The sequence below is a fragment of the Protopterus annectens genome, chromosome 10.part0 (genome assembly GCF_019279795.1).
Source record: "Protopterus annectens isolate FY-2018-M chromosome 10.part0, PAN1.0, whole genome shotgun sequence".
Classification (NCBI taxonomy): Eukaryota; Metazoa; Chordata; order Ceratodontiformes; family Protopteridae; genus Protopterus; species Protopterus annectens.
In genome coordinates this window covers 1,814,094,210-1,814,122,197 of record NC_056744.1, presented here as the reverse complement: position 1 = coordinate 1,814,122,197, position 27,988 = coordinate 1,814,094,210, and the positions used below count along the sequence as shown (strand labels likewise).

The 27,988-nt window shown below is 41.2% G+C and overlaps 1 protein-coding gene across 7 annotated transcripts in view; it reads left to right on the top strand.

Moving 5' to 3' along the window:
* LOC122814053 (RING finger protein 112-like) overlaps nucleotides 1–27,988 on the top strand; it is a 590,764-nt gene that overhangs the window by 467,793 nt on the left and 94,983 nt on the right. For all 7 annotated transcript variants that reach the window (XM_044086656.1, XM_044086657.1, XM_044086659.1 and 4 more), the window contains one exon: nucleotides 15,639–15,759. In XM_044086656.1, the coding sequence (XP_043942591.1) occupies nucleotides 15,639–15,759 (121 nt within the window). The remainder of the gene's footprint in view (nucleotides 1–15,638; nucleotides 15,760–27,988) is intronic.

Here is a 27,988-nt window from a genome sequence, read left to right as displayed (position 1 = left end):
GTTGAGAGAGCTTATCCTCCACTTTGGCTATATGGTTGCATCTCTCACATGTGTTGGAATTTGTTGTGAGGAGGAGAGGGTTGTCTGTGTACATGAGGCAGTTATAACATTGCCTCAAGATTCCCAGATTCACCAGCTGAACCGGAGAGGAGATTGACTGCTGACCTTTGAACATGCTAGAATAGTATTGGGAATTCCTTTATAATTGAAAAAAAAAAGGGCCAATGGGGAACAAAGTACTTAAGGGGAGTTTGTGAGGGTGTAGTGCTTTTAATTTTTTGGTGCTGACTTATATAATTGCTTTAGTGAGCAAGTGCCAGGCTTTAGAGTGGGAATAGGGTGTTTATTATGAGAACTAGAGATTGAAAATGGTGGTGGGATGGTGGCATGGTGGGGGATCTGTAGCAAGCTACAATTTGGATTGCAGTTTTGCCCAGAGTTAGTTGCACTTGGATAACCTCGGATGCATTTTGCTGAGCAACTAGCCTGGAGGTATGGATATCCTTAATGAACATGGATACACCTCCGCCTTTGGTGTTTCGGCCCAGGTTACATGGCCGAAAAGTGTGGTATGAGTTATAGCCTGATAGTGCAGGGGTGCTCTCTGGAGCCTTGAACCAGGTCTCAGTCACTACAAAGATATCGATGTTCTCCATTTTAAGGATTGCCTCGAGTGAGTGCATTTAGAGATTTAGACTTCTAGCATTGAGTAGCATTACCCTCAGTTTTTGCTTGCCTGTTCCTGTTATGGTGGTGAATTTATTTGAATCTTGCCTAAAAAAGGCACTATAAGGGCAGCAAGAGCCTTAGCGATTATCTGGAATCCCAGGGGCGAGAGGTGCAGGCCATCTGTGGCAAAGCATCATGGTCTGTCGACCATGTCATCCCAAGCAGACAGATACTGGATCCCCTTAAAATGACACCAGAAGCTTAGCCAATTGTTGAATTCCATCATTTTGTCCTTGTACTGCGGTATAATTCTGGGCGATGGCAGAATGCTACTCAGGGCTAGGGTCATACCTGCCTGAGCTACAAGATTGGAGAGCTCTTCCATGTCTCTTTTCATGTAGTCCAGGGAGGTACGTCTCAGATCATTCACACCAACATGGACAATGACAGAGTCATATTTGTACTTGTGGAGTGACCTGAGTGCGTGGGTTATGTGGCAGATCCTGACACCCGACATGCAGCTGACAGAAACCTTCTCCGTGTTTAGCCTGGTGAGTGGGGCATCAATGTGCCTGACTGTAGCGTCACCTATGACTAGTGTGTTGGGTACATTGTTTTGCCTTATTGGCTGTGGTTGAGTGGCACACTGAGTCTGTGGGCTATGTGTCATTTGGGTTGTGTTGGGAGATGGAGGCTGCTTGTATTTCTGCTTTGGAAGTCTCTGTTTCTTAGACAGATTATTATTGAGAGCCTCCGCCAATGTTTTTGTTTTGGTGGTGTAGATTTAGTGAGACTATGTGGTGAGTGTGGTGTGGTGCAAATGTTTACTTTCTCCTCATGACTGTCAAGTTCGGTCTTGGTTGGAGAGAGCTTTACCTCCGGTTTGGCTAGATAAGTACATCTCTCACAGGTTGTAGTGTTGGGTAGTAGGAGGAGAGGGTTGCCAGTGTACATGAGGCAATTTCTACATTGCCTCAAGATGCCCAGATTCATCAGATAGACAGGAGAGAACACTGGGAGCTGACCCTTGGACATGTCTGAATAAATAACTATGTTTCTCTAGATAAGTGAGGAAAGTGAGTACAAGATCTGTTTTTCTCTAAGCAAGTGAGAAAAGTAAGTACAAAAACTGTTTTCCTCTAGGTAATGAGGAAGATTGAGTGATATAGTAATTAGTAGCTTATTTAGTGCTTACAAGTTCTGAACAAGTGCTGAGCATGAATAAGCAAATTTAAGTGCTAAAACTTAGAATCTGTATCTGCACTAGACAAGTTACAGGACAGAAACAAGTGCAAATGCAGGCTTTCAAATCAGAAAGTTGAGAGAGATGGAAGAGATTGCCCAAATGGCCAATGACTACAATTTCTGGGACAGAACCACTCCTTTTGTGGTAGACAGGTTACCTAGTGTGTACCACTCCCACTGATAAGCTAGAAGGCTTCCCTCCAACACAGAAAGGCTTGGGGGGGGGGGCTCAGAAGCTTACATACAGTCCTGGATACAGCAAATCTGTATCTGGAACACTAGTTACAGGAAAGGTGGGAAACAGGCTTACAGTTTTTTTTACAGAAAAGTAGCAAAAACAGTAGTAAAAACAATTCACATGCAGTGCAAGCTAGCACACTTAAGTATGTAGCAATATTAGACCAAACACAGTTTAAAAATGCAATTAAATTAAAAAGGACTAAAAGCAAGTGCAGAAAGAGTTTATTAGGTAGAATGTGGTAAAGAGATGGGACTGGGGGAGTGCCCCAGATCAAATCTACATTGGGGCGGGCAACTGCAAAACCCACCAAATTTAAACTACAAACCAAAAATAGGGAGAGTGGGTGGTACAAAACAGTTTCAACAGAGATCTAGGCAACAACTAACAGTACAAACTTTAAAACCAAAAAATATACTCAGCTCTGTATATTTGCAGATCAGTCTCTCAAACAGTGAGACAAAAGTTTCAACAGATCTAAGCAACAATTAACAAACTCTATAACCAAAAAAATATATATTCAGCTCTGTATATTTGCTGATAGTCTGGAAGGTAGTCTCTCAGAACACAGGTTCCAGCAATTAAATGCAGGCTGTTATTTAAATAGATACTCCTGTTTTTTTTCTTTCTCCCTTCTGTCTTTCTCCTTCTTCAGTTTTAAGAAATGTAGGCACCGCAATGTGAAAAAGAAAGAAAGAAAAATCTGGTTAAAAGAGCATGGGAAAAGAAAAATTACTGTTGTTTTCCCCATTCTTGCTTAGAATAACGACTGGCTTAAGGCCTTTAGCTTGATCTAGTAACACATTTTAAGAGAAAGCAAGTAAATGAAAAAATATTAAATATTATAAAGCTTTTTCTAGTAAATAAAAGTGTATGCTTAGCAATTTTGTATCTGGTACTCATGTTTCTAGGAGACACTCTGATAAAAAATATATATAATGTACTCTGAAAGCATTCAGGTGTTTTCCCAGCTGAAAGAGCTATAAAGATAAAGCAAAACCAGACAGCACTTAGTAGAAGCACAGGCTGCACCATGTGTCTTAACATGGATAATCTTTTTTTTAGGTTAACTCAAGTCAGTTAGTCTGGCTGTCAGTTTGGAACATTTGTTCCTATTAGAAGGGTAAAACTTCAGTATTTGAAGATGTACATAGTTTTGTATACTGTTAATAGTTTTTAGGGGGTATTGGGGTGTTTTTCTTTTTTGAGGGCTTTCAATAAAAACAAAAAAAAATTGAAAGATGGTAACATAGGCTCAAATGGATTTGGCAAGAAACAGCCATATAAAAGATCAACCTACCAAACAGTGCATGCATGTAACAAAAAAGCTGGAACTAGACATCTAACAAAAAGCTGTTTTACATAAAAGTTGGGAAGAATAACATTTTAAGACAATGATGGTTTTTGTAATGTCTTGTAATGTCTTTAAATGTCAATGGTCTAACAGATAAACACAGAAAAAGGAGTAGTGAACTATATTAAAATGTAGATCGCAAATAGCCGTGCTACAGAAGACATACTTGGAAAGAAGTGAACATGTGAATTTGATAAATAAAGGTTTTCAGGATGGCTATTCAGCAGAATACCTGAGGCAAAGGAAAAGAGGAGTACTTATATTAATTGCAAGAGGAGCTCCAATAGTGATGGAGGATAAAAAGATAATAATGGTAGATTTGTAATACTGTGAGACCACTGGCAAGTGAGGAGGAATACACTGGTATGTATTTATTTATATTCCCTCCTAAAACTTCTGTAATGTAACTTTAGAAAATTCTGTGAGAAGTCAGCTTTCAGCTTTCAGCAAGGGATATTATTTATAGATGGGAACTGGAATTTGTTTTGCAACAGTGAAGATGTGTCGGGGGGGCAAATATAACAAAGGAGGGTAGATTTTTGAAGAATTTTATGAAACTATTTGGCATGGAAGATGTGAATGCAGTACTAGGAGTTTGGAGTGAATTTACTGTTATTCCCCAAGATACAGAAGCTGGGCTAGGCTAGACATGATTTACATTTTACAGGAACATGAGCATTTAATTGAAGTTCTTGTATGTACCCAATAACTGTTTCAGGTCATGCACCAATTAAAATAAAAACATGGAGTAATGAAATAAAAATGAGACAGTGGCACTTTCCCGCCTATCACTTGGAAAGAGAGGAATTTAATGAATGGGTAGTAGAAATTTTGTCATTTCTTCTGAAAATATAGCTAGGGAGTGGGATAAGATTAAAGCAGGGTTTAAAACTAGGGTAGAAATAAAATAAATGATTAAAAATGATTTTGGTGTGGCAGATGTATGTAGGAAGAGGCTAAACAAAAAATATATAAAACTGAGAAATTGGAAGCTCTGTTATATGGATATCGATAGCAAGATACAAGCAGATAAAATGATTTTAGTCCCTTTATTGTTGTACACAGGTCAGGTGTATTTTTATCAGTCAGAGGAGAGGTTGTGGATAGCAATTAATAAAGAGCCAAAGGGATTTATCTGGTAGGGGAAGATGGCAAGAGTCAAGTGGGATAAGCTAATTTTTCCAACAGAACAAAGCAGATTGGGATTATCCAATTTGAAGGGGTAATTCAGAGCTACACGGTTAAGGCTCTTGTACATAGCACAAGCAGAAGCCTATTGATGAAACGAGGGGAAGCTCAAGAAACAAGGAGAGACTGGGATTTTCAATGCAGACCTTTATGGAGAATAACAGTAATCATACAGAATCTTATATTCACAAAGCAGCAGAAAGTATTCTAAGAACTAAGCCAACACAGGAATGGAGAAAGAGATTCTGCCGATTGGGATGACTGCAACTGGGGATACAGACAATAGGCAAGAGGGGGCTGGAATTTATTGGAGAAAACTGGCAAAGGAACCAAGGTATTGGGACCAAGTAACTAGGGAGAGAATTGTAATAGAAAGGAAAATGTCAATAATTTATTTGGATTGCAGGTTAGAGATTGCCTTCCCTATCAAGGATTGATATCAGAGTATAGACAAAGAAAAAATAAATGGGGAGTCCTAAATGAAAGACCACCACTGGTAGAGCTTTAGTGGAATCTAGAACAGAAGCTGCCATTAAAAAAGGAATAATTAGTAGAGCATATAAAGTATTGCATGATAACTATAAGAATCAATCAGAGGAGGTTGGAAAGGATTGGGAAGAGGGATTGGATTAGCAATTCACAAAGAAACAACGAGGGATTTATGTTTCTTTCCAAATATGCAACAAAATGTAGAATATTTAGGATTTTCCTTGGAAATGTTTACATAGATATTTTTATACCCCAAGTAGACTCCAGGGATTTTTTCCTTGGGTAGATAGCAAATGGAGGTGTAATGGGGAAGAAAGAGGTAATTGGGAGCATATTTTTGGGAATGTAATGATTGACAGACTTAAAGATTCCCTGCAGACTACTATGTCATATAATGGAAGAGCAAGTTGGTGTAACTAGGGAAATGATTTTTGTGAGCTATGATACAGAATCGGAATTGCCTAGACATAGTAAAGCCTTGCTGAGTCTAATTATGGTGGCTGCAAAAAAAGCAATTATAAGAAAATGGAAATCCAAAGTCTAAACCAACGTTACTAGAAGTAGTGAATATAGTAACAGAGATAAAACAATTGGAATTAAGATCTTTGGAAAAGGGTAGGAGCAAATTGCATAAGTAAGAATGGGAACTGTGGGAACAGTACAAAAAGAGAGGAATGAGGTTTAAAAGAAGGCAGGACTTGAATGAGCTATGTGTAATGCTTGACTGACAATGATTGGGTAAATTATAAGTGATGTATAATCCTTGCAACTAAAATTATGTCAGTATGGTCTGTGATGTAAAATACTTGCAACTGGGACTATGTCAGTATGGTTTGTTTATGTCAGTATGGTTTATTTTCATCTATATAAATGTATGATTTCATTTTTCATAAGTTATAATTTAATAAGCATGCTTCTTGTTAAAAAAAAAAAAAAAGTCATCCGCCAAGGAAATTTCTGTTGTGGCACCCAGATCAGCACTGCCATTACAAATGTTTAACAGGCTGGCAGCCTAGTCCATCTTGGCATTTGTGGGCTTTCTTACCCAAGGACTGTGACTTAGCTGCTTTTTTTCAGCCAGTCTGGTTACAGCAAAAATCCGGTATGCCTTCTGATGTGCTTCCAAGTGATTACTTATGTTTGGACAGTTTCTCTGTCCCTTGCTGTCAGGCTGACTTTGTTTTGCCCGACTTCCAAAACTATTTTCTTGAAGCCGGCTCTGCAGCATAGAGGGATACAGCCCCGATTATGACCTGGATGGACTGAGTTTGATTAGAGGCTTGGGTGTTATAAGGGCCATGGCCTTGAGGATGGAAGGAAGCGCACAACATTGGTTTGTCCATCGTTGGGGGGGGGGGGGGCAGGAGTTGTACTGCTCACTGATACAATGACATCCTGCAGAAGCTGTGTGAATACCAGTACAGGAGTAAATGCCACCAGCCTTTAGATCAGGATAGGACATGTGTTCACAAAACTGCGTATGTTGCAACTGGAGCTAAGCTTGCACAGCAGTATGCGTGCACAGTGGCCAGCACTGAGAGCCCAGCCTGTTAGCCAAATTAGTTAGGATCTAGCAAATAAAATAATAAAACAATAAAATAATGGCCGTCTTTGAGGACAATGAATTGGCTGGGTGGTTACAGGAGGGCTGATGGCTGGCAGTTAGCAGGAGCATAAACAGCACTAAAAAGCATTTCCTTGTTTTCAGAAATGCGTCAGACCTCGTACAGGGATGCAGAGTCACCCAGACTGCTTACATCTTGCCTGGAATTCTCTGGTCCTGTTCTCTATGTAGATTGCCATTTCTTCCCTTGAGCCAGGTGTCTTTCTGCCCTCATTAAAGGAGACCCTAGTGAGGCTAATTCTAAAAACGTTTATTTTGGATTCTTGTAGTTTTGATAGCTACCATCTTGTCTCACAACTTCTGTTCATTAGTAAGGTTGCTGAAAACATTGCAGGCAGGCAGCTTGACTGTCACCCCAGGAGAATGTTTTGTGACCTTTTCAGTCTGGATGCCAGACTTACCATATGACCGAAATGTTGTCCTTCCTTGTGTTTTCTTTGCTCTTCTGACAGCACAAGACCCATCAAAATGCGCAGTTATGATCCCACTCATTCTTTTGGCTTGGTTGATCATGTGCTCCTTTGTGGAATTACTACATAATTACTATTCTGTGTCCGTAGTGGTTTTAAGAATATTTTACCTCTAGGCACTCTCAGAGATTGATTTCTTGGAATAATTCCTTCTCTTTCTTCCCCCTTGTCCGTGGCATTTCACATGCTTCTGTTTTGGTTCCTGTTTTCTGCATGTGCTTCCTGTACCATAATAATTTGGAGGTGAGGTGGGCATTACAATGGCCAGGCTGATACCATGCAGACCTGCCTCTCCTTCCCTCAAGATGCTAAGTCAGTCATAAATTCCCTTCTCTGTCCATCAGGATACTGTCTGTTACAGTCCAGACCGTCCATATGTTGTTCATAATCAGCTGAAACCTGGCACCTGTAAGACTGTTTCAGTGACCATTAGATACTATATTTATGGATTCCAATCTTTCAACCTTGAATCCCTCTATTATTTTTGGGGTGACAAGTTAGAATTTATTTCATAGGTAAAAATTTTAGGAGGCTCAAACTTCGGTGCCAGAAAGAATGCAGTCCATGTCAGGCAGCTACTTCCACTGCAAGACATGCTTATGGTCATGTATGCCTTGGTATTTTCCCACCTGGACTGTTACAGTTTCTTGTACCCGAAACGTTTGGATGTGCTTTTTTTTATTTATTTATTTATGTTTTTTGGTACTCTGCATTTGCACTGTATTACTACTGTTCTTTAACTGATTCTCTTTTGGAACTTGTGTTACCTGCAAGGTTTTGGTTACAGCTCATTTGGCCTGTACGTGATACAAGTTTCCTTTACCTGAAAGAATTGGTGGTACATTCCACCCAGCATGCTTCCAAAGTTTATCCAGCTATAACTACTTGTGGTTCTGAGGATGTTTGTGGCCTGAATTTGCAGGGATTCTTCTGTCTGCATATCAAGCCTCACACTATTGGAATCTACTACCCACATTCTTAGTTTCCATCAGTCAGTGGTTTCAGCAAGTGCTTAAGGACTCATTTCTTATTTAGCTTTTAAACATTAAGTTGTGCTATTTTATTATTTTAACTCTTTCATAATAATGTGTTGTGTGACAAAGGCCTCCTCTGGACTGATATTACTAATTTCTGTATATTAGTGTTATACCTGTTTTATTGTACAGTGCCTTGTCTGGAGCATGCAGGTATGTTTCATCCCCTAATCTTTGTGCTTTGGCCTGACATTCTGAGAGAATCTGACTTGTAAAAAGCACGTGGAAAAAAAAAAGAAAAGTGTTACTGGATTTCCTTGTTCTTCCACTGAACCTCATTACACAGAAGCCCTAAATGCTACCCACAGATCATGATCACCTGACTCCATCTAAGTGCAGCTGTGTTGCCATGACAACACACTAACATGCTGAGGTACAAATGAGACATCACAAAACATCCTTGGAGTCGGCAGTCTGTAACATCATACCTCTCAACTGTCCCTGACTTTGACGTAAAATTTATTGAATTTATTTAGTTATTTGATTACTGGGAAAGTCCAACTGGGTTGGAACTTGGAGCCCATTTTCAGCAGAGGCCTAGAGAGAAAAGCACAAAGGAAAAAAAAGACAACAAAGAGAAAAGCTCTTCAGGTCTGTCCCACTTAATCCTTCTTAAAACTGGTAGCTTTTGGAGAAAAGATAGTACAGTGCACTTGCTAAAAACTGACAATAATTAGTGTTATCGACTTGTTTTACTTCAGAAACTCTATATTTAATTTGCAGGCTCTTATTCTGTCAGTGTCTCAAGTTAATAGTGCTAGTGTTTTAAAAGTGTCACTGATTGGTTGAGATTTGCATCTGATTGGTTGAGAGCTATGTGCATCAGTGTATGCTTATCAAAGTGCAAGATGTCTAAAAAGAGCATAACCATAGTATGCAGAATCCAGTGATATCCCTGCTCCCTGTAGAGGCATTCAGCTGCATGCAAGATGGTTTATGAGGGTGAACTCCAGCAGTGGGGATTAGTAGCACATTGTCTTACATCAGCATGGATATGCAGGTGCCTGCATTTTCAGGTTAGGGGATGTGACATTAGGAATATGAACCTTGACGTGTCATTAATAAACCTGTGGTAAGACTAGAACCTTTAATTACAGATTATCCTTTTCAATGACTTTCCTTACTTTTTGAAAGGTCTCAGAACATGTCCCCCTAGTATCAGGCTGGCTTGATGCATGGTGAAAAACTTGTTACATACAGACTTATGCCATCCACCCAGTATTCGGTGCACGAGCAACACACAGCACTGCATTGTCAGGTGCACTTTGTACCTGAGTGGTGTGAAGTAAAGGTTTACCATTATGATTCAATGTGTCCCCCTTTGCCTTGTACGGTAACTGTGGCCATTAATTGTGACCATAACAGTACCGTGTGGCATTAAACTCTGCAGCTGTTGTACTGCAAGTCATTGGGAGTTTTGATGTATTTTATTTTCCATAAATGTAGCAGTCTGCAGTGTTGTGCCACCTCAGAAGTGGCAGTATCACCCTCTAGTGTATTATATCATAGATCATGCCCTGTTACCCATCATCCAGCACAGTGTATGCACAAGATCAAGTAAAATGCAGTGTTAACTTTACAACTAACCCAGTAAAATGTCTGAGGCTGTTCTATCATGGGCTGCAGACAGAGCACAATACTGTAATTCATGCAGTTAAAGGCTGTGATCATTTTATGAAGTGTGGCCTCACTAATGATCACTTTACTGACCCTTAGCACTGCTAGTGTGCATTCTGCAGTAACATTCATCAGGTAAGCTATTCACTGCATTGTGGAAACTTTTTTTTCTGCCAGAACAGAAAACACCATTCATTTTTAAAAAGTCAGGAAGTTTAGCACACCCTCAAAGTGAAAGAATGGACACTTTTAAATAATAAATAATTCACTTATTTCTTTGATTTATCCATCATTATGCTTAATGTCAAAGGTAGCTACTGACCCTTTATCACCCCCTGCCATTCAGTAAATGACGTAACACCAAAGCAGTGAAATTGCAATACACAGCAAACATACTAGGAACAACTGACCTAATTTAGAGTGCCTGAAATATATGTTGCAGCGAATGTGATGGGGGAGAGGGGGGTGGTCAGCCCTTTTATATGATAAAAACAATAATTTCCAGTCTGATTTGTCATGGTTTTATAAAGCCTGCTTTTTTTTCTTTCTTTGTTTCCTTTGTTGGGGGTGAGGGCTCTCGGTACATTTTTCAGGCAATAGCACAGTTAGTCTATTTATTCATTTTAACAGTAATACTTTCATAATCTTTACTGCGCTCAGCATTAGTTAAGAAATTTTATTTACTACTTACTAATTTATTTAGTTGTTGCTGTTATTACCATGCTGTCAGACAAGCAGACCATGCCTTATGGTGAATGTCATCTCAGTGGGAAATGCCCAAAGCACTGTGCAAACATGAAAAGGGTATGCTAGACATCAGTGCAACCAGTTTAACTTGCTAGGTGTAACGTTATTACTCTGATGTGCGGGGGGGGGGGGCACACATAAGGTTGTCAAGGTGCTGCAGAGAATGACAGACAATCATAAGGCACAGTGGTGCACCGGATAGTGTTGTTGCCTCACAACAAGAGGTTCTACTGTTAGATTTATGTCTGGAATGCTTTATGTGTGGAGTCTGCATGTCCTCCCTGTGTTCACATGGGTTTCCTCTGTGTGCTCTATTTCTTCCCACATTCCAAAGACATGCAGAAGGTGGACTGGTCTCTAAATTGACTCTAGGAGTGAGTGTACATGTGACTGTGTTGTGTGGAAGAACTGCTACAGCAGGGATAGCCACCTGGCGGTGTAAATCTTGGCTGTAGATGATTGACACTGTTGAAGTGACATCTTGATCCAATGTGTAAAAATGGGGTTGTGGGTGGATGAATGGCTTGATGGATTCAGTTTGTTCTAAGGACAGCAGAGATTTGTGTCAGTCCTAGCTTACTAAAAGTGACTTGTCACAGAAGTGAAAGAATATTAGTTCTCATATGGGACTCGAACCCAAAACCTCCTGTTGTGTGTGTGTGCCTGTGTGTGTGTGTGTGTGTGTGTGTGTGTGTGTGTGTGTGTGTGTGTGTGTGTGTAATTTGCATGTGGCTCATGTGGTGTAGCTTGTTGCATTTTTCCAAGATATGCAAATGATGGTCTGTTTAACTCTTCTGGTGTCATGCAACTCAGTAGTCAGTCAAAGTTTAACAAGAAAAAAAATATATAAAAACTCTATTAGACTGTTCACCCTCTCAGTGAGACAAAATAATGAAGGGACCATAATCTGAAGGCAGGACTTAAAACCAGCATGCAGTTTGGTTTCATATCAGGAAAGTCTGTGTGAATGCTAAGCATACCTCCCAACCATCCCGAATAACTCAGTTTTTACCGAGTTTTGGGGTCCAGATACTGGGGTGCCACGATTCCCGAGTGGCACCCCTCTATGTCCAACTTTTACAAAACCAGCTTTAGTTTTCATTTTATTTTTCAATTTTCCCCCATTTCTTATTTTGAGCTGACATCATCACGTGCGAGATGATGTCAGCTCTGTCAGGCCTTTCAGCCTGTTGGAATTGAGCTCAAGGGCTTATTTCCAGCTTTCTCCATGATCTGTGAGCGGTTTATTCAAATGAGCGCTGAAACGCTCTGCCAGTTTGTAATGTTTTTAGAAACAGTTGCTTCAGCTCGCCGGTTATAATGTTGGAACTTTTGCTTCAGCTCGTAATGTTTTCAGAAACAGGTGGAAATTCTTGGAACTGTTTCTTAAGCTCTTTTCTCAAACGAGCGCACTTTGTGGCTTCTTTCAGCCGGTTTGCTTTGGAGGTGTTCAGAAACATTTTGGAAGGAAGAAATAGGATTTCACAGGTAGGATTATGTCTGGCAGTTTTGTGTGTGTGTGTGTGTGTGTGTGTGTGTGTGTGTGTGGTCACTCCGCTCACATGTCCCAGGCTGGTAAGAAAAATGAACTAGTGGGCTTGTATGCTGCTTAGTGGCATGTGGTACTTTTTTTTTCTGCTGTGCTGCAAGTCCGAGTGAGGGAACTGTGTGAAAGTCTGATTTTATCTGCTGTCGCTGTAAGTCCGAGTCTCTGAGAACTTATTTCCTTAGCCGATTTTATTTGCTGTGCCATGCTGTGAAAGTATGCTGCTGGGGCCTAATTGCCAATGTGTGTGTGTTTGTATTTTATTTTACAGTTTAATTAAGTAAGGTATGTGTAATGAGTGTGTGCCAGCCAGTGTATTGCTGTCGCTATAAGTACGGCAGAACATATTTAAAAGTACGGTTGAGAGAACATATTTATTTCTGCTGTGAAAAGTAAGCTGCAAGTCCAAGAACTATGAAGTGTCTGCTGTGCCACTGTATCTTGCTTCTCCGCTCTCGTTGCAAGTCAGAGCCCAATTAGCCAATTTTCTGCATTTATTTTATTATGCCGATTTTCTGCATTTATTCAACCAATTAGCCTACATTTGTGTCTATTGCTCTGCATTTTATTTTACAAGCAAGCTGGATTTGTGTGTATTGCTCTGCGTTTTATTTTACAAGCAAGTTGGATTTATGTGTATTGCGCTGCATTTTCATTTTATTTTACAAGCAAGCTGTATTTGTGTGTATTGCTCTGCATTTTCATTTTACAAGCAAGCTGGATTTGTGTGTATTGCACTGCATTTTCCTTTTATTTTACAAGCAAGCTGGATTTGTGTGTATTGCTCTGTATTTTATTTTACAAGCAAGCTGGAGAAAGAGCCTAAAGTCTCTGCCTATTCTACCACCACTTGGGGCCATATTTTGGTTATCTGTTCTTCAGTTTGCGTTTGAAAGTTGGTATCCCACAATTCCTTTGAAGTGGGCAGGGTTACATAATTATGCACGCAGATTTTATGTTAATCAGCGTACAGATTTGTACCTATTTTTCCATGGGCCTTTGTCCAGATTTTTGATGTTTCCAGGTTGAGAGGTATAATGCTGAGTGAATGGGGGATGACTAGCCTCAAAACATCATGTGAGAAGATGGTACAAACTGTCAGAAAAGCAAAACTATGATGGTGTTTTTAATGTAGAAGTTACTTCAGTTTAGACTTTGGCACAGTAATAAAATTGTGATGTTCTGGACGTTGAACAGGAAAGTCAGCTTTTATTTTAGGGAACACATTAATGGTTTGTAATTTGAGCAAAAATGCATATACTTGAGAGAGTACAGAACCTTTATTAATAGCACAAGTAACTTGTGCTCTTTAGCTGTTAAAGCTGAGGTATATTTGGCACTTTTAACAGAGCACAGACAGGTTGTCTGCTTCCCCTGATTGCATCTAATTTAATACCAGTGTGATTGTGGTATGCACTGGGGACCTCTGCACAGCATGTTCACTTCCTTTTCCTGCAGATGTTCTGATTTTATTTCTGTCACTTTCTGAACATGCAGTAAAATTATTCTTTTGGTATTTGTAGTTTAGTGAGTGACATTTTGCAATACCATATGCATATCAGCTGCTGGATGTTGTGGGTGCTGTAAAAACTCAGTTTGTCAGAAAGTTTAAAGTGTCTGAGTTGAAGTTATACCACAGGTCTGGTACTTTCAACTGATCTCGTTTATAAATGACGACAAGCTGATGTAAACTACTTTGACCCTCTGTGTTACCTAGTGTTTGTTCTTAACAGTTAGGATGACCGTGTGTTTGTTCTGAACAGTTAGGATGATCCAGTGTTTGTTTTTAACAGATAGAATGACCCAGTGTTTGTCCTTAACAGATAAGATGAATGCTGTAACTAAATCAAAAGGTACTTCAACAAAGTATTAGTTTAAGGGTGTGCACACACAACAAAGCATTAGTTTAAGGGTGTGCGCATTTATGCAACCAAAGTATTGTACTTTTTTTATTTTTTATATTTTTTCCTCTAACAGATTTGCTTGTTTTTCAATTGAATTGTACAGGTTATAGGTCACATTAAAAGTGGGAAAAGTTTTGAAATGATTCATTGTGGTCTCATTTTTTTTATATCACAAAAACCTGGCATTTTAACAGGGGTGTGTAAACATTTTATATCCACTGTATAGAGATGATGTGTGAGTAATACTTTTTTTTTGGGGGGGCAGGTCTTTGAAAACAAAATAGGGGGTAATATGGTCTTTAGTAGTTTACCAAAGAACTTGATTGACAACAAAATAGGGGGTAATATGGTCTTTAGTAGTTTACCAAAGAACTTGATTGACAAGTTGAGCTAGCTGCTACATTGTTTCTAGACTTGAATGGGATAGTTTCTTTTAGTATGGAGAAAGGCCACCTCCTCTGTTACTATGCATTCTTATTTTCTGCGGCATGTAATTTAGTAAACAGCATGTATGTGTGCAGTTGTGAATGTATGCACTGTGTTGTAGGTAAAGGTACTGATTTTGTGGTCTGCATATATTTTAGTAAACAGCATGTCTGTGTGTGGCGTGAATATGTGCACTGTATTGTAGGTAACTGTACTAGGTTTGTGGGCAGCATGTGTTTTAATAAACAGCATGTCTGTGTGCAGTGTGAATGTATGCACTGTATTGTAGGTAAAAGTACTGGGTCTGTGGTCTGCATGTATTTTAGTAAACAGCATGTTTGTGTGCGGTATGAATGTATGCACTGTGTTGTACGGAATGGTACTGGGTGGCATGTATTTTAATAAACAGTGTGTTTGTGTGCGGTGTGAATGTATGCACTGTGTTATAGGTAACTGTACTAGGTTTGTGAGCGGCATGTATTTTAATAAACAGCATGCCTGTGGGTGGTGTGAATGTGTGCACTGTGTTGTAGGTAGTGGTACTGGGTTTGTGAGCATCATGTTGCATACAGTGCAGTAGCACATCTAAGGTGATGCATATTTCCACTGTTTTTGTTTACTGTACTTATCGATGGTTTGAGAATCAAGTATCATGACTGTTGTTGATTGGGTTTCTGATTTGTCAGTGGTTGTGACACTGATGGGTTTTAATGTTGATAAAAATGCATATACTTAAATATATGGTTCTGAACCACAAACAGCCCTGTAAAGCAAGTCTTGCATAAGTTGGTACCCTCTCTAAAAAAGGAAGAACTCTCAAGAGGGGTGAATACTGTTAGGGGCAATCCGCATGCACCCTGTGTCTGGACCAGGCCCAGCCAGCTGACCATGCCTTGGCTGTTACTCAGAATAAAAATCAAACATGTTACTCTGCACTTAGTAAACCTTACAAGTTTAACATTCTCTTTCAGAGCAGCATGGTCTTTACTAATGCTACAGCAGCCTCTGCCTAAACCATCCATTTCTGTCCATTAGAAATATGGGATTGTGCTAAATAATAACGTGATTTTCTTTTTTTTTCTCACAGAAACTTGAGGCTTCAAGCAGACACAAAAGAAGTCTGGAACTGCTTCAGTCTAGAGCAAGCTGTTACCTCCTGCCATTCCCAGGGAAGAAGATTGCAGTCGGTGGTCATGGAAGTTTATCCGGTAAGGAAGGGGAAAAGACTGATCGTAGGGGCTCCGCACAGGGGTAATAGTGAGGTTACTGACTGCGAACGTGATGACAGTCTGGCAGAGGATTAAGGATATGACCTCTTAATAAACTACTTCATGTGGTACAGGGTTTCATTTCCTTAGCCTTTATTTGCCGTGCTATGTGACCTTGGGCGAGTCACTTAACAAGTTGTGCTTTAGGACAATTGGGAATTTGGAATGGCTCATTCATGGTCTACCAGACCACATGCCTAGTAACTACCTGTGCAAACCTATGTAACTTATGACCCATATTCCTGCCTCTTCCGTGAGTTATCTGATAGGCTTGTGGGGGGGGGGGCACAACAGTTCTACTACTGCACAAACCTCTTACTATGAGATCAGCATGATTTTTTTTCTGTTGAGTGGGCATCTCTAGTATGACATATCTGAAGGAAGTACGAGTGGAAGAAACATTTATGAAATGGGGGGTGGGGGGGTCCTTGTGCAAGTAGCCAACGTTTCCAGCATCCTATGTACATTTTATGCATTCTAGATTCCTGACTTTGTCCTTGCAATTGGAGCCATCCTTAAGATCCATACATCTTTTTGACCTAATTAACTGTGACTTGTGTGGTTTAGTCTTGTAGGCCACCTCAACTCAAAGAAAGTTTCTTAAACCTGGGGTAATGGTTTGCTCCCCTTTAGGCCAAGGTAATTGCTAGGAAACGGTAACACAGGTTACCTAATTAATCATTCACTTAACTTGTTACGCATGTTGCAGGATTTATTAACACACTGAAGTTTTGTATGGTAACCTGACATTTTCTTTTGCATGCTGTTATAGGCATCATGATCTTACATGTGCTCACCTCAGCATTACAGTACCAACCAAACTGGGATTCCAAATCTAGATGGCTCTCAGATTGTATTTCATTTGTTTGCAGTGCCAAGGGACTGCCTCTGTCACACATACTAAAAACACAGTGCACTAGATCTGTGTCTCCTTCCTCTTCCTTTTTCATACCTTCATTGTCAGATGATGGACTTGGTATAGTAGGCATACCTTTGTCAAGCATTACCTGGATTTGATTTGCAGATGCATAGCAACCTTTGGTTCCATCATACCTGTTAACACCTGTGTGGCATAGAATGTCACACCTCTGGCTGCCTATGTACCTCTTGCATTTCAGAGCATTTCTGAAAAATAAACTTAAAAAAAACGTAAGGGCCCAAATTATTTTTCTAAACTTTCACAAATTTTCATGTTTGAAAACTGTACAACCTAAACCTGTATTGTTAGAACATTTTTTTAACCAGACATAAGCTTTCACATGACAACAAGAAATGAAGTGCATGCTTATTGAGATATTTACAGAAATATGAAAACTTATCTTTGATTGTATAATTTGCAATGGATATTACTAGATATCTCCCAAGATGTGCAGACTATAGTGCAAATATTAAAGACAGTTTTCAGTAACACCTAAGGTTTCACCTAATGTCAACAGTTTAAGTCACTTGGTTTTGAGGTGTTAATTACATATGGAAATATTACTTATTTTCATAATTACTAACAAACAACTAGCAATGTTTCCAGTATACAGTGATATAAACCAGTGTTCTCAGTGAATTGTCTTGTCTCCCATATTGGTGCTTCACTACACCTCAGTAAAATATGAGTAATAAGTGGGAAACAAAAGATAAATTTCTTCACTTCAGGACATTCTAGATTCTCAGTCTTGGTGCCATTTTATTAATAAGACCTTGCCCTTTCCGGTACTGCCTATGATTAGCTCTTAAGTCACTTTGTTAAAGAAGACAAATCCCCAAAAAAATTCTGCAAGCCATAAGGAGGTATGAGTGTAAACTGGAAATATACAAAAAGGTGTTTTAGGCTTGAGTGAGTTAAAGGTGTCATTCTATGAGGCTATATAGGAATTGTGGTTGCTGGGGACTCTGTCTCATCTGTCGAGACAGATGGAAAGAACAGCCCATGGTTTATATAAGTTATGTACTTATCAATAGGTTCGTAGGTTCATAGATTAGTACTAAGCTAACTGCCCTTGCGAGCCATTTTAAGCCTAGCCAATTGTCCCTTGTGAGACTCAAACCCTGTACCTTGTGTTTGTAAGGCAAATACCTTAACCATTAGGCCACCCTCCCAACCCCATAACTTTAGATCCTGCAGGTGACATTGTGAGTATTTTTTTGTGGAGGTTAGACGCCCTTAGTTTTTACCTGTAAAGCAAATATATTTATATATGGTGTCTAGATGTTTGTGTAACCTTTGCTAAAAGTCTTTGTAGTTGGTGATTCTTCTGATGTCCTGCAGGGGATGGTTCCAGTTGACAGTGATCATTTTTGAGAAGCTTTTTTCTCCTGTGATGACACCGAATCATGGGGATTTTGTTGTCCAGGTGTCATAAAGAGCATGGGGAAGATTTGAGCTGAAGTTTACTCTTGAGAGGGGCAGAAACTGGTGTTTAAACAAAAGAAGGTAGCACGATGGTGGTGTTGAGAGGATAACAAGAAGGCAGTGTGTGCTGTGCTGGGAAGCCATGTCGCTCCTTGAAGGGATTTCTTCATGAGGGCACTATGTCCATGAATCCATGGCACATGTCATGATCCCACCTGAAATGCTGTGTAACCGTACATCATGACAAAATCATGTGGATAATAAAAGCCTTACTGTTTTCCACATTCCCAGGACAAATTGCAAAATGAGTACAACAGCAGTATAGTTAATGCACTTCTCCAGAGTATGCTGCTTGTCTTCTTACTGCTAGTATATTCCCACTTGAAGGATGAAGAATAGATAAAGGGTGATTTTTTTCAAATTTCAGCTGCAGAGTTCATTTGGAAGAGGTGGAAAATCTGAAACATTACAGTAGATGTTCAAATTAGAAATTCCAAGGTTTTCTTTAATGCAGGTAAATCACATAGTTATTTTAACCAACTCTGAGAGCATTGCTCTAGTGGGAAAGGGTGTAGCCATTTTGGATAATTGCTGTTTTTCACAATGTAGCTCATTCAGACCATCTTCACAGATCTAGTCACCAACTTATGATTTCATTAAACATCCTGCTATGGCGCCTGTTTATTATGACAAGGGTTGTTTAAGGTACGAGTGCATGAGGTAGCCCTAGCACGGTCATAACATCCCCTGTAATGAAGTCAATTCAGATTTTCTAAAGTGCTGGCAGGGTCAAGTGGCATTGTTTATCTTTCTTCTTCCTGATAGGGTGAAATGTAAAGGTTGTCTTTATAATGAGTTCTTTACAAGGAAAAGTAATACATTGTGGTCAGCTAGATGTTATCCATGCCCACAATGACTAACAGACCTGAAATATTCCACTTAAAGATTTCTGCAAATTTTTATTTGAAATAGCAAAACAGGCCTAAACAAAAAGTCCTACTTCATTCCTTTTCACCATTCAGTCTTAAAAAAGAGCAAATTAAGGGTGATTTGTCCACTGCACCCTAATTCCAATTATCTCCAAGTTTTGGAGGAGCAAGGGGTATTAGTTAGGTGGAATACTTATATATTTTACAGGAGACGGAAATTGATGCGGAATAAGGTGAAGTCCCATGACTGGAAAAACTCCCTTATCAGCCTCAACAAAAAGCTGAGGTCCCTCATTAAATCCTCTAAAGCTAGCTATGAAAACAGAATTGCAGCAGATAGTAAAGTCAACCACAAGGCCTTCTATAGTTATGTAAAAAATCTCCACGGCATTACCCAGATTTGCTCTGAGCTACTGCACAGTGGTATCTCCTATACAGAGCCAACAGATATTGCCAATATACTGGCCGTCAGATTCAGTGCCAACTTTACCCCCCCCCCAAAGGAAGAGTCATACTACCAGTAGATGGCCAGGCACCCAGTATTACTGCTGCAGAGGTTAAAACAGCACTGTCCAAGGCCAAAAATACAGCTCTGTGGGACCTGACTCTATCCCTGGCTGTGTTCTACATGAGCTACAAAGTGAACTGGCACCTCACCAGTGTGCCCTGTTCAATAACAGCCTCACCTCAGGCTTTGTCCCTACCGAATGGTGCACTGCTATAGTCATCCCTCTCCACAAAGGAGGAGCGACTACAGACCCTGGGAACTATCGCCCCATTAGCCTGACAAGTTTGATATGCAAAGGTATGGAATATATCATCATAGACCTAATAAACAAGGATGTAGGGAATCTCCAAACTCTGGATCCCACACAGTTTGGTTTTGTGAAGGGTAGATCATGCCTTCTCAACTTGGTCGACGACTTTGCGTCAGTCACCAGAGCTGTGGATGAACTCAAGGTGGGTTCATATAGCCTACCTTGACCTGGCCAAGGCCTTTGATACCATTCCCCACTCAGGAATCATAGAAAAATGTACTAAGCTAGGCGTCAACCCCTATATCACTAGGTGGGTTGGAAACTGGCTCACAGATAGAACCCACAGTGTGAAAGTAGCTGACTCCAAGTCAGACTGCTGACCTGTCATGAGTGGAGTCCCACAGATATCGGTCCTGGGTCCTCTCCTGTGTGGTATCTACTTCTCAGAAGTCCAGACCAACACGAAGGGACTCTGGCTGACAAAATTCTCAGACGACTGCAAGTTGGGAGCCATCATTAACTCTCCAAGTGATGTTGACATCCTACAGAAAGGCCTCACTGAGACCAATGACTGGTGTCAGAACCATTGCCTTAAGTTCAGTGCCAAAAAATGTGTAGTCATCCCCTTTGGGGAAAAACCCAGTTCCCATGAATTACTACATCGATGGTAGTCCACTGAACACAGAAAGCACTATAAGACCAGCCCTTCTGTGTTGGAGAGAAGCCTTCTAGCTTATCAGTGGGAGTGGTCAGCACTAGGTAACCTATCTACCACAGGAGGAGTGGTTTCTGGCCCAGAAATTGTAGTTTATTGGCCGTTTGGGAAGCTTTTCCATCTCTTTCAACCTTCTGATTTAAAAGCCTGTGTTTGCGCTTGTTTCCTGCCTTTCATGTTACTAGTCTAGTCCAGATACAGATTTGCTGTATCCAAGACTCTTTGTAAGCTAATGAGCTCCCCAAGCCTTTCCATGTTGGAGGGAAGCTTTCTAGCTTATCAGTGGAAGTGGTAAGCATCAGGTAGCCTATCTACCACAAGAGGAGTTGTCCCTGGCCCAGAAATTGTAGCTATTGGCTGTTTGAGCAGTTTTTTTCCATTTCTTTCAACTTTCTGGTTTGAAAGCCACACTTGCACCTGTTTCCCGCCTTTCCTATAACTAGCTTAGTCCAGTTACAGAGTTGCTTTGTCCAGGGTTGTTAGTAAGCTTCTGAGCCCCCCAAGCCTTTTTGTGTTTGAGGGAAGCCTTCTAGCTTATCAGTGGGAGTGGTAAGCACTAGGTAGCCTATCCTACACAGGAAGAGTGAGTTTTGGTCCAGAAATTGTAGTTTATTTGGCCGTTTGTGCAGTTTTCCATCTCTTTCAACTTGCTAGCTTAAAAGCCTGCGTTTGTACTTGTTCCCCGCCTTTCCTGTAACTAGTCTAGTCCAGGTACAGATTTGCTGTATCCAGGACTCTTTGTAAGCTACAGAGCCCCCCAAGCCTTTCTGTGTTGGAGGGAAGCCTTCTAGTTTATCAGTGGGAGTGGTAAGCACTAGGTAGCCTATCTACCATGGGAAGAGTGGATTTTGGCCAATAAATTGTAGTTCATTGGCCATTTGGGCAGTTTTTCCATCTCTTTCTACTTTCTGGTTTAAAAGCCCGTTTTGTGTTTGGTCCCTGCCTTTCCTGTAACTAGTCTAGTCCAGGTACAGATTTGCTGTATCCAGGACTCTTTGTAAGCTACAGAGCCCCCCAAGCCTTTCTGTGTTGGAGGGAAGCCTTCTAGCTTATCTTTGGGAGTGGTAAGCATTAGGTAGCCTATCTACCACAAGAGGAGTGGTTCCTGGCCCAGAAATTGTAGCTATTGGCCGTTTGGGCAGTTTTTTCCCATCTCTTTCAATGTTCTGGTTTAAAAGCTGCACCTGTGCTTGTTTCCCACCTTTCCTGTAACTAGCCTAGTCTAGACACAGAGTTGCTGTATCCAGGACTGTTGGTAAGCTTCTGAGCCCCACAAGCCTTTCTGTGTTGGAGGAAAGCCTTCTAGCTCATCAGTGGGGAGTGGTAAGCATTAGGTAGCCTATCTACCATGAGAGGAGTGGTTCTTGGCCCAGAAATTGTAGTTTATTGACCATTTGGACAGTTTGTCCATCTCTTTCAACTTTCTGGTTTAAAAAAACACATCTGCGCTTGTTTCCCATCTTTCCTGTAACTAACCTACTGGGTAGCACTAGAAAGCCTTAAACTGATACAAGCATTCTAGCTTAGAAGAGAGACTTTGGAGTGATTAAGTATCAGTTTTCTGTGCTTTCTTGCTGTACTTAACTGTTTTCCGCCTAAACGCTAATTTTCCAGCGTTTATTGTGATTTAAAAGCTTGTTTGTTTCACATGTCATACTTAATTGACTGCCTGCACTTTTAAACAAATTATTTAAACAAAAAACAACTTTTTAACTGTTGTAGGCTACACACTAAAGTGTGATAGCCTTTTCTGATAATTTGTAGTCATTTAAAGCTGTTTAAGTGTATTTTTTACTGTTTTTGCCTTATCTTTTCAAAAAAAAAAATTCTTTGTTTCCGGCCTTTCTAAGCTAGTGTATTCCAGTTTTCAGGCTAGTGCTGAATTCAGGGCTGTGACTCTAGTTTTTGAGTTGCCCATACTTTACTTGGAAAGAAGGAAGTTTCTCTGTTCACCTGTGAGAGAGGGGAGCTTTGAGCAGCCTATCTGTCCCTGGAGGAGTGGTTCCAGCCCAGAAGTTAATAGTTTATTGGCCATTTTGGGCTAATTTTTATCTCTTTCATTTCCGTACTATAAAAAAACGCATTTGCACGGTTTTGCACACCGGGCAGTGCTGGTTAGCTACGGTTAAATTATTCCCGGCTCCACTAAGTCTCCTCTTCAGTTTTTCCCTTGAAACTAGTCTAACTCTCAACCTAAGCACTCAAAAAGCATCTTACAGCCCAGCACTTGCTCCGACCTAATAGCAAGCACTAATATACCCTGACACTGATTGCCCAGCAGGGAAAGGCTCTTTATTCACCCCTTACCAACGAAGCTGCTCACCCTACTATTCAGGCATGACCAAAGGGCAATTTCAGGTGTACTCTCCAGTCCAGCTGGTGAATCTGGGTATCCTGAGGCAATGTTACAGCTGCCTCATGTACACAGTCAACCCTCTCCTCCTACCACAAAACACTAACATATGTGAGAGATGCAATTATACAGCCAAACTGGAGGCTAAGCAGTCTCCACCCAAGACTGGAACAGACAGTCAGGAGGGGAAGGTTAACACCTCCAGCCACACACAGACCTACTAAAACAGCACTGGCAAAAAATACACATAAATACACAAAATCATACTTGGAGGCTCTAAATAAAAACCTGCAAAAGCATTAGAGACCCCCAAAGCAGATACCCAAAAAACCTGCACCTCCCGTCACAAACCAGTCAACACATAAAACACAAAATCAGTGTGCCACACAGTCACAGCCCTTAAGGCGAAATAGCATACCTAACACACTAGTAATAGGTGACGCTATAGTCAGGCACACTGACGTCCCACTCACTAGGCTGGACAAGCAGAAGGTTACTGTTAGCTGCCTGTCGGGAACCAGAATCCGCCACATAACACAAGCACTCAGATTAATCCAGAACAAGTACAAATATGACTCTGTCATTGTTTATGTTGGTGTGAATGACCTGAGATGTACCTCCCTGGACTACATAAAAAGAGACATGGAAGAGCTCTCTGATCATGTAGTCCAGGCTGGTATGACCCTGACCCTGGGTAGCATTCTGCCCTCACTAAGAATGATACCTCAGTATAAGGAAAAAATTATCAATTTCAACAATTGGCTAAGCTTCTGGTGTCATCCAAAGGGGATCCAGTGTGTGTCAGCCTGGGACGACTTGCTCGACAAGCCACGTTGCTTCGCAAGAGACGGCTTGCACCTGTCACCCCTAGGCTTTTGAATACTGGCCAAGGCTCTTGCTGCCCCCATAGCGCCTTTTTTAGGCAAGGCTCAAAAGTCAAACTCACTTCCGTAAACAGCACAAGTAACAAAAAACTGAGGGTTATGCTACTCAACGCCAGGAGTTTAAATCTAAAAATGCACGAGCTCGAAGCACTCAGTATAGAGAACGTCGACATCTGTGCAGTAACTGAAACCTGGTACAAGGCTCCAGAGAGCACCCCAGCACTACCGGGTTACAACTCATACCACACATTTCCACTACAGAACACGGACCGAAACACAAAGGGAGGGGGTGTATCCATACTCATCAAGGATACCGACACCTCCAGATTAGTGGCACAGCATGATACCTCTGAGATCGATGTGCAACTAACATCGGGCATATTTGAAATGCAAATTGTGGCCTGCTACAGATCATCCTCCATGACCCAGGACCACCACTCCACCTTTCTGGGGACACTGGAAAACATGAAGGTCCTACCTTACACCCTGATATTGGGCGATTTCAGTTACCCTACCATTAACTGGGAAAACTACTCGAGTACAAACTCCCAGGCCCAACACTTCCTGGAATTCATCAACTCAAATGCCCTGGATCAGCTGGTAAACTCCCGTACCAGAGGTGAAAACATATTGGACCTGGTCATCACCAACATGGGCGACAGGTGTTCCACACCGGAGATCTACCCGTCTCTGGTTAGATCAGACCATAAACTAATCACTCTGGATGTTGACACCCCACCACCACCCCCAACAAAGGAAACAGTAAAAAAAACTTTTCTAAAGCAAACTTCACCTTATTTAAAACAGAGGTGGTAAGTTTCACAGCCCCCACGCTAAAGGATGAAGCTGCCCAAGATTCAGAAACCTTTACAAATGCACTGTATGAGCACCTACAAGGATGCATGAATCATACCATCCCTAGCAAAACCAAGACTCACTCCTCTAAGAGAAGGAAACCAGTTTGGAAGACCCCTGCCATAAACACGCTATACAATAGGAGGAGGAAACTAGTTCAGAAAAAAAGCAAATCCCAAGAAGGAAAGACATCCCTGATCAGTATCAGTAAGACACTAAGGTCCCTCATAAAATTATCCAGGGCTAACTTTGAAAGAAAAATATCCAAGGATTCAAAAGATAACCACAAAGCCTTCTTTAGCTGTGTTAAGTGTCTAAGTGGCAACTTGCAGGTATGCACTGAACTAGTGCAAAATAGCACAAAATGTACTGAACTTGCTGATATTGCCAACATCCTGGCAGATTCAGTACAAACTTCACCCCCCTCTCTCCCCCAAAAGGGCCCACAGCAATACCGGAAAAGTGTAGTGTCCGAGAAATCACAGACGCACAGGTGAAAGCCCTTTCAGAAGCCAAAAACACAGCATCAGTGGGGCCAGATGGTGTCCCAGGCTGTGTTTTGCACAAACTACAGAACGAACTAATCCCCCACCTAAACACGCTGTTTAACCTCAGCCTCTCCACAAGCTACATGCCCATAGAATGGTACACAGCAACGGTTATTCCTCTCCACAAAGGAGGGGCCACAACTGACCCTGGTAGCTATCGCCCCATAAGCCTGACTAGTCTGGTCTGCAAGGCTGTGGAGCGCATCATCATGGAACTCATTAACAAAGACATTGGGAACCTCCAAACACTTGACCCGACCCAGTTCTGCTTTAAGAGCAGATCATGCCTACTATACCTGGTTGACTTCTTCGAGACAGTCACCAGGGCCATAGATGAGGGCAAGGTGGTTCACACAGCCTACCTTGACCTCGCCAAGGTTTTCGACACCATTCCCCACTCTGGTATTACAGAAAAACTCACCAGCTTGAACATAAACCCCTACATCACGAGATGGGTTGCCAACTGGCTTACAGACAGAACTCACATGTTAAGAATAGCGGGCTCCAGGTCCGACTCTAAACCAGTCGCAAGTGGTGTCCCACAAGGCTCGGTCCTGGGACCCCTACTGTTTGACATATACTTCTCAGAAGTACAGGTAAACACAGGTTGTGCAGATTTTAGTAAGGGGACTAAGTCTGGTATGGGGTGAGTGTAGCAACGTGTTTTGCTGACATTTGTATGACGACAGTAAGGTAGTGTTTAGGCAGCTAGGTAGCGTAGTGGTTTTTTTGGGTGATAGTTTGGCACCCTTGGCTGCTCCTCTGATTGGGGAGAGCATATTTAGAATAGTAAGTAGCATTTAGTAAGGTCTAAGTTAAGTACAACAAATTCCTTATATGAACAAGCTAGTAAGGACAAACATTACTTAAGTAACAACCAAGTCAAGATGTTTTAACACACTCAACAACAACTTTTAAAACACACGAGAGCTAGTTTTAACAACACAACATGGTGGTTAATTGAACAATCACTAATTGAATTGTAACTAATGATGCTGTTATTAAAAGCAGACAATGGATGTATTAGTGTTTGAATTTGTCTGAGGAAGGAAGGATACGAAGCCTTCCGAAAGTGCTTATGTTACAATAAAAGTTCTTACGTTATTTTTTAAGTCCGTTGACTTGTGGTTCTTACAGTTTTATACCTGGATTACTGCTTACGTTTATACTGGTGGAACATTTATTTTTGGCAGAGTTTACACTATATGAAAGCTGACGGTGGCAGTGTGTTTTACAACGTGCAATAGCTGACTTTGACTGATTGGGTCCTTGGCGTCTTTTTGTCTTCATTGGTTTGTGAGGTGTTTTGGAGTTAAACACAGGAGGACTATGGCTAACCAAATTCGCCGATGATTGCAAACTGGAAGCCATAATTGACTCTCCGGCTGACACAGACATCCTCCAAAAGGGCCTTACTGAGACGGACACCTGGTGTCAAAGTCATGGCCTCAAGCTAAATGCCAAAAAATGCAAAGTCATCCCGTTTGTGGAAAAAAACAAAACACCCACGAATTACCACATAGTTGGCAGCCCCCTTAATACAGAAGAGGTAATAAGAGATGTGGGGAACCAGGTAGATAGTAATCTCTCCTTTGACAATCATATTGCCAAAGTAGTTAGGAAATCCTTCTGTGTCACCCATCTAATTACTAAAGGGTTCGCATCTAGAAATAAAGAGATTATAGTGCCCCTCTACTCGTCACTCATCTGTCCCATCATAGAGTACAACGCCCCATTTGTGATGTACCTCACAAGACACTTCCAACAGCTGGAAAGACCACAAAAGTACCTCACCAAGAGGATTACTGGTCTCAAATATATGTCCTATGCAACTCGATTGAAATAACTCTGGCTGTACTCAGTGGCATATCGCTTACTCAGAGGTGATCTCTGCCTGACTTACAAAGCTATGTCCAACTCAGAATTGATGGACATGCTCCACCTAAAGAAATCCAAGTCACTGTGAGCAACGTGCTCTAGTGAGCTAAACCTCACCACAACAATGAATAGAACATGCTGGAGGGATAGATTCCTGTCACAGAGACTCCCCATGCTTTGTAACAAAATTCCAAACTACATTAGGCAGAGCCCCTCACTAACACTCTTCAAGAGAAACCTTGACGAGTGGATGGATAACAGAAAATACACCCCTGGGATCACTTCATTGGCTCTGCTTGACAGGGGATCAGTTAATTAATCAATGGGGTGGCGAAAGCCGACAAACTCTGGCTAGGGTTATAAATGCCCTCTGGCAGCCTAGTACCTACCTATAAACCTATGAACCTAAGAGATCTGGGAACACAGGTTGACCGCAACCTGTCTTTTGATCACCACATTGCCACTGTGGTCAGAAAGTCCTTCTATGTGGCACATCTCATTACTAAGGGTTTTGCATCCAGGAAGAAAGAGGTCACTGTCTCCATCTACTCTTCCCTCATCAGGCCAATCATCGAGTACAATGCCCCATTTGGCTTGTACCTCACTAGACACCTGCAACAACTAGAGAGGCCACAAAAGTGCTTCACAAAGAGGATCCTAGGCCTCAAACACTTGTCCTATATGGACAGACTCAAAAAACTCCAACTATTCTCAGTCTCATATCGCCTACTTAGAGGCGAACTCTGCTTGACTTACAAAGCCATGTCTGACCCAGCTCTGTTAGAAGTGCTGCATGTAAAGAAATCCCAGTCCCTCCTCACCACATGGTCCAGAGAGCTCAACCTCATTACCACAATCAACAGAAAATGCTGGAGGGACAGGTACATAACCCAGAGAGACTGCCC